Source organism: Piliocolobus tephrosceles, chromosome 6 (assembly GCF_002776525.5).
Source record: "Piliocolobus tephrosceles isolate RC106 chromosome 6, ASM277652v3, whole genome shotgun sequence".
Classification (NCBI taxonomy): Eukaryota; Metazoa; Chordata; class Mammalia; order Primates; family Cercopithecidae; genus Piliocolobus; species Piliocolobus tephrosceles.
In genome coordinates this window covers 659,164-666,507 of record NC_045439.1, presented here as the reverse complement: position 1 = coordinate 666,507, position 7,344 = coordinate 659,164, and the positions used below count along the sequence as shown (strand labels likewise).

The 7,344-nt window shown below is 62.1% G+C and overlaps 1 protein-coding gene across 7 annotated transcripts in view; it reads right to left on the bottom strand.

The window, feature by feature from the left end:
- Positions 1-536: 536 nt before the first annotated feature.
- The window catches only part of BRF1 (BRF1 RNA polymerase III transcription initiation factor subunit), a 78,613-nt gene continuing 71,805 nt past the window's right edge, over positions 537-7,344 (bottom strand). For all 7 annotated transcript variants that reach the window (XM_026447504.1, XM_026447506.1, XM_026447505.1 and 4 more), the window contains 3 exons: positions 3,416-3,467; positions 2,383-2,554; positions 537-1,845 (listed from right to left, as the gene is read on the bottom strand). In XM_026447504.1, the coding sequence (XP_026303289.1) occupies positions 1,808-1,845; positions 2,383-2,554; positions 3,416-3,467 (262 nt within the window). In that variant the 3' untranslated portion in view covers positions 537-1,807. The remainder of the gene's footprint in view (positions 1,846-2,382; positions 2,555-3,415; positions 3,468-7,344) is intronic.

Sequence of the window (7,344 nt, the reverse complement as noted above, 5' to 3'; positions counted from 1 at the left end):
AAGAGCACCCTCTCCAAGTGCCCTGCTCTGTGGCCCCACAGCCCACCTGCACCTCCCTCGGGGGCTCTGGGTGCCAGCTATGGCCCCCAGGCCCGCCCACCCTGGCCCAGGTGCTGCTTCCTGTCACCTCAGCCTCAGTGAAGCCCTTGTGGACTGGTCCTGCCGCTTCACTCTCTTCACAGCACTCACCTCCCGGTGCCCACACTGTGCTGGGGGCCCAAGCGGGGGCTTGTCCACCCGGTCCCCTGTGGCACACTCATGCCCAGCCCACATCCAGCCCAGGCTAATGTGCACTCACTCACAGCTGCTGCAGTAGTCAAGGGGACCTAAAGACCCCACACCCTCACTTAGGGCGGCCTCCGGGTCTCGGGGCTAATACCCACGGCCAGGCCGCGCAGCCAGCAGCCCCAGTTCTTGACCTGAGACACGGGTCGGGTCACAAAGGGCTGGCTCCAGCTGGCGCTACGTGGCCCCTGATGCACCTGACACCGCGCTGGCCACAGATCGCAACACAGAATCAGACAAGCCTCAGGCGATTTCTGTTAAGTAACCACAGATCTTTCTGCTTTACTAAATCTATTCTTCCCCCGAGCCTTCGAGAAGCCCTGGCAGGACCCAGGCTGGCTGCTGAGCTCTGGGTGGGGGAATGGGGGGTCTGGCCTGCTGTGGGCCAAGTGGGGGCAGGACATACAGCCCATTCCACGGGGAGGATGAGGCCTCCGGGGGTCAGTGCGGCACGGCTCTGCCTCCAGGCCACCCTCTCCCAGGGACACAGGGTGAGGCCCCTCCTCAGCCACATCCAGGGCAGCCATGCCAGAGCTGAGACCCCTACGGGTGGTGCTGGGCCTTCCCATGAAGAGGCCTGGCCCTGGGGAGGCTCTCGGGCCTCCCTCTGCCCTCCCTCCTGGATGGGGGACCTGATGCAGCTCTGACAGGGAGCGCCACTGCCCTCTGGCTGTCCACGGGGCACTCCCAACACCAGGACACTATGCAGGCCACGCCCGCACTGCCTAGTTATGCTCAGGTGGGCGGGCGCCGGTCTCGGCTGTCGGGCACTCAGTTCGCCTGCTGGCAGCCGTAGGGCTCCTGGGGACACAACTCGTGTCCCTGAAGCAGAAGGCTGAACCCCATGCTGCTCCAGGCGGTGCAGGCAGTGGGAGGGGGGTCTGGAGGAGGCAGGGGTGGGGGTGTCTGCCTTGGAGGAGGCAGGTGTCTGGATGCAGGGCCACAGCTGGAGCCAGAGGACCTTCAGACAGCGTGGTCGCGGGAGAGCTGCTGCCTCTCAAGTGCCAGACCCTCAACTCCCACGGCTGCACCAGACAACTGCAGGGCTCCAGCTTCCTCTCCGGCGGAGGCCACTGGTGCCGAGTGCTGCTCAGGAGGGACGGTGCGGGGGGTGGCTGGGGACTCCAGAGCTGGTCCTGAGTCACAGGGCCAGCACACTCAGCCCTCCACACACGTGGACCAGCGGTGGGCTGCCCTAAGCCTGTTTCCTTCTAGTAGCAACACCACACTGCCAGCCTTGGAGGGTCCTTGGGTGAGTCGACGGCAAGCAGCGGGACCTAGCCCTGCGCACACCCGGCCCACATCTGATCACACACAAGCAGACGCTTGGTCCTGTTTCCCTTGCTGCATAGAAACACAATCCCAATGGCAAAGTTCCACAGGGGACAGGGCTGTGGGGCAGGTGCCACCTGTCACCAGGAGTCTTGGTGCTGGGGCCTGCCTGCTGCGGGTGTAAGCCCGTCTGATGCTGAGGAGGCCCGCGAGGCCCCCCGCCAGGACACCACCTGCCTGGAGGCACACTTCAGTAGCCATCGTCCTCATCGCCGTCACAGCCGTAGTCTGCAGAAGAGCACAGTCATGAAGCCCAGGGTCTCTGTGGGAGCCAGGAGCCCAGAGCCCCCCTCCACCCACCCTGTTCCTGGTACTCCTCCAGGAGACTCCGGCCCCAGCCCCACTGGCTGTGGTCCCCGTGCCCCGCCAGGAGCCATCTTGGGCTCTTCTCCACCTCCTGGGACTGGATGCACCCAGAGCAGGGCCTCGCTCCTCGTCGAGGGCACCTGAGAGCAGCATGGGCTCCCTCAGCCTCCCTCCCTGGGCGTGCAGGTCCATGGTAGTGGGCAGACCCGGGAACCTCATGCTGCTGGCTGGGCGGCCCTCATGGTGGGTACCTCACCGTCCCTAGCCTCTCCGACCCTGGCTGGCTCCAACCTCACAATCGACGTGACCAATTTACAAAATGTCTTAGTTCAAATTTCTTTCCAGGGAGAAACAGAAATTCAATTTGAAGCCAACAGGTCCAAGTTCAGGGATCATGAGGGGCAGTAGCTGATGCCTTTAATTCCCTTGAACCCCTCCCAGCTGTCGGGCCCCACCCACCATTGCCGCCCATCATCTGCAGGGCACTGACGCAGGGCTCCCCGTCCTCCTCGTCAGGTTCCTCCTCGTCAGCCTCCTCATCAGCGTGGTACGACACAGGCCCGCTCTCCACCAGGACTGGCTGGGGCCTGGCAGGCTCAGCTCTGAGGGCGGGAGAGCTTGGGAGCACAGCCTGGAACGAAGCAGGGCTCGGTACACACAGAGCTGGGAGCACTTCCTCGCAACAGACCCTCCCGACCCCCCCAGGGCGGGCCCAGGGTGCTCAGCCACTCCTGTCCCTCCAGCGGGTCCCAGGGCGGGCCCAGGGCTCCCAGGCCCACCGGCTCCTTCTGGCCTCCTGGTGGCTGCACCACGAGCTGTGTCAGCATCAAGATTCCACCCTCAGGCCTCCGCCAGCCCCTGCTCCTGGACCCTACTGGGCCCCACCCCAGCACTCGGGGAGCACGCAGAACGCCCTTCCAGACCGTAGGCCTCGGCCGAGGACACTGTGGCCTCCGCCACCGGGGGGCTTGGCCTGGCCTGGCCCCCAGAACACAGAGAGAGGCTGCTGGGGCTGTAACCCGCCAGCACCTTCAGCTGCACTGGGACCCTCCCTGCTGCTCCCTGGTTTCCTGGGCCAGACCAGTCACCAACAAATGACAGTGCAGGTGAAAGACCCCTGAGCCATGAAGGGCCGGGCCCTGTGGCCTGGCAGCGCCTGCCTCCTCCATACAGGTACCTGGCAGCGCCTGCCTCCTCCATACAGCTTCCCTGCAAGCACCAGGCCCACAGCAAGGCTGCTCAGCCTTGGCCCAAGTGCTGAGCAGGAGGTACACAACGGTCCCCACTTCCTGCCCGCTCCTGCTCCAGCAACTGGGAGCCCCGCCCTCGGGCCTCGATTCTCTGGCCACGCCAGGCCAGTGTGCAGCAAAGGGGCAGGTGCCTCTGTCAGGCCTGCTCTCCCTGTGCTCACAGACCAAGCATCTGGGCCCAGGAAGAAATGGGTGGGCTGCCTCCCAAGGTCCCCCTGCCCTGGCTGCATGGGACAACGCACCTCTCCTGTGGCCGCCTTCTTTGCTGGCTGTGTAGACACCAGAGGCCTCAACCTGCAAAAGGAAGCACAGCATGGCGGCCTCAGCCCAGGCTCCCAGAACACCAGCCCACTTGTTCCCTTTTGCCTGTCTTCACTTCCCCAGCGTTAACTGACGGTTCCTCGGTCCCTCTGGAAGTCTGGTTCTGTGTCCAGCCTCTGTGTGCTCCATCAGTGCTCACCTCACCTCAACACAGAGCTCTTACCCGTTCACATTCTCAACAGGGTGCACCACTTGACGCAGAAACACAGAAGCTGCAGACGCCCCGCTCCCCGGCCCACTCCTCTTCCAACAGTGCCTGAGCCCTCAAGGAGCTGCCTGCTGCCCTACTTCACTCAGGGAGGAGGGGAGGGAGGGGAAGGGACACTGTTAGACCCGAAGACCCCAGACTGCTTCCCCAATCCCCGTCAGGCCCAGGGCAATCCTGCTTCACCTGACAACACCCTGCACAGGGCCTGCTCGTTGGCCCGCCACACACAAAGGCCAAAGGTGCCTTCCACATGCCAAGTCTTCTTGGAGACTGCTGGTCCCCCCAGGGAGACAGGGGACCCCACGGAAGAGGACGCAGGCATTCCCCGCAAGCCCCAGCATAGACACACAGGGCTGTCAGGCGGGCAGTGAGAGGGCTCAGGGCCTGTGGGGAAGGATGCAGCAGGGGAAGAGCCCTTCCCTCCAGGGTGCAGCTGTGTGGGGAGGCGGTAGGGGGCCTGAGTCAGGGCCCTGCCTGGCTGTGACGTGTCAGATGAACTCTCGGGACACTGGGAAGGAACCCCATGACAAGTGGACATTAGCAGAACACCCAGACATGGAGCTCTGCTCGGGGTGAAGCTGACAGCAGGTGTGAGCCAGGCTGAGGCCCCAGGCTCCCCATGTGGCCCTCTCCACAGTCTGGAGAAAGTGGGACCCTGAGCTCTCAGAGCTCCTGGTGGTGCTGTATCCTCAGGCCAGGCCTCCAGCCTGGTTCCTGGAGCCTGGCAGGCGCTGCTCCGCCGTCCCCACCCCCATCCCCAGGCCCACTGTGCAGTGGAGCGGGGGCCTCTGGGGATGGCGGCTGGCCCTGTGGCGGAGCTTCTCAGCAGGCTGACTGCGATGAGATACCCCACTGTGGTCTCTCCAAAAGTGGCTGGCACTCCAGGAGGCAGGCCCGGCAGCTGGGTCGGAGGCCTGATCTTGGCGGGTGGGACTAAGTCCCCAGGAGATTCATGCTCCGGAAGGTCAGGCCAGCAGGCCCCCGTTGAGGAGGGCCCTGAGCCTCCCCCAGCTCAAGGAGAGGCAGTTTTTTTCTTTTTTTTTCTGAGACGGAATCTTGCTCTGTGACCAGGTTGGAGTGCAGCAGCGTGATCTCGGCCCACTGCAACCTCTGGAAGAGGTAGTTTCTTTGACTTCAGCAGACTGTGCCTTAGCCAGAGAGGAGCAGATGCTGGCGGGCAGGACTACGGGGCCACAGGGAGAACGGCGCTGTTATGAGGGTGAACTTCCTGCAGGGACATGCCCTTCCTCCCCCACCTGGCACTGAGGACACGCTGAGATTCAAGTCACAAGGTCCTGCTGCACTGACCCAAGGTTCTGACAGACAAATCCAGCTTTTCCAGAACCAGGAAGCAGCTGTGCCAGGCCCCACCCTAGGGGGCCAAAAAGTTCCCTGCTCCTGCAGAGCCCAGCTGGAGAGAGGGTGCGTGGTGTTCAAGGGTGCAGAACCGTGAGGGCTCCCGGGGTCTGAGGGCCAGGTGGGGGCCTGCCTCAGGGGCTTCCCCTTCCTTGCAGTCCCGTCCACACGGGAGGGTCTGAGAGCACCTGGAGAACAAGCTCCCACCTGCCATCACTTCGGCCACGGCCTTGGCCTGTAGGGAGTCCCCAGTCAGGGGCCTGAGGATGTGGGGGCGCTGCGCCCACCGATCACACAAAGCCACTGCTGGGCTCAGCACAGCCACGCCAGCACGTGCTGACCCCACTCGGCTGAAGTCCAGTCCCAGCCCAGCTTGGGGGGACCCTGGGGCCTGTAAGCAGACAGAAGGGGAGCTCATCTGGTGGGCCCCCCCTTTGCCCCCCTTCCAGATATGGGGGCTGGGGTCCACGGCCCACGCTGGCCCCTCTGCCTGTCCCCAGAGGGGATGTTCAGGCATGACGGCAGACTCATCTGCCTGGGCTAGAGGAAGACCCCGAGGGCCACACCAGCCCAAGTGACCGCAGAGTGAGGAGGACACAAGCTTGGAGGGAGCGGGTGCCCACATCCCCGCGTGGCTCAGCGGCCCACACCCCTGCATGGCCCAGCTTGGGTTCTGCAGGTGTCTGTCATCAGGGGAAGCATGCGTCACGACACGGGACTAAGGGCAGGTGGCCAGAGGGAGATGGGCTGGGCAGCCACCGGCAGCCAAAGAGAATGGGGGTGCAGCTCAGGCTGGTTCCCCCACAGCAAGGAGGGGCTGTCATGCCTGGGCCGCCCAAGGCAGCACAGCTGCTGCTGAGGGACGCTGTGGTCGCTGGGCTGAGGCAGTGCCTCCTCAGCTGAGCCCCTCCTCAGTGGTCTGTCCCCACCTCCCTTCCTCAGGTTGGAGCCTCAGCCTCTTTCCAAGAAGTCCAAGTCCCTTTTTCCTCATCCGAGTGTGGGTGAAAAGCTGCCCCCATGGGCTGCAAGGGCAACCGGGACAGGCCCTTCTGTCCCCAGGTAGACCCCCCTCTCCCCTGCCCTGCTGGAACTGCCTGAGCTGCCCAGGCCTGAGTGGGGGTGGGGGTGTGGAGGGTCAAGGCATCCCCAGCCCTGAGGTCTTCAGGCTTCCGTCTTCGAACACTAAATATTGACGAATCGGATCATGGCCATTTGTGGGGGAAGACTGATGGGTTTTGAATGCAGAAAGCAGTGCATGAACACACAGATGTACGTGCACATACACTATGTGCACACAGACTCACGCACACACACACTGCGCACACTCGAGAGATTTAAGACACACACATGCCCCATGCACACAAACACGCACTATGTATACACATGCGCACACGTGTACACAAAAACACAGACATGCACACACACACTGTGTAGACATACAGATACAAGTGTTGCATGCACACGCACTGCATGCACAGAGACACATAGGCATGCACATCTGCACTTGCACACAAAAACTTAGACATGCCCACATACTGTGTGCAGACACAAGTACACATGCACGCACACACGTACTAAGTGCACCAACACACACATACTGTGTGCATATGCATTGCATGCACGGACATGCGCACACACAGCATGCATAGACACAGGCACACACGCACATGCACACACTGCATGCAGACACAGGCACACATGCACACGCGCACACATTGCATGCACATAGACACAGGCACACACATGCACACACACTGCACGCTTACACAGGCATACACGCATGCACACACTGCATGTAGACACAGGCACACATGCACTGCATGCAGACACAGGCACACACGCACATGCACACAATGCATGCACACAGACACAAGCACCCACACACTGCATGCACACAGGCACACACGCACAAACACACTGCAGGCACACAGACACAGGCACACACGCACACACACACTGCATGCACACAGGCACACAAGCACATGCACACATTGCATGCACACAGACACAGGCACACACGCACATGCACACACACACTGCATGCACCAGCCACACAGGCACACACTGCATGCAAACAGACATAAGCATATACATACATGCACACACACTGCATGCACACACACACTGCATGCACACAGGCACACAAGCACAAGCACACACTGCAGGCACATACACATGCACACATTGCATGCACACAGACACAGGCACACATGCACATGCACACACACACTGCATGCACACAGACATAAGCATATACATACATGCACACACACTGCATGCACACAC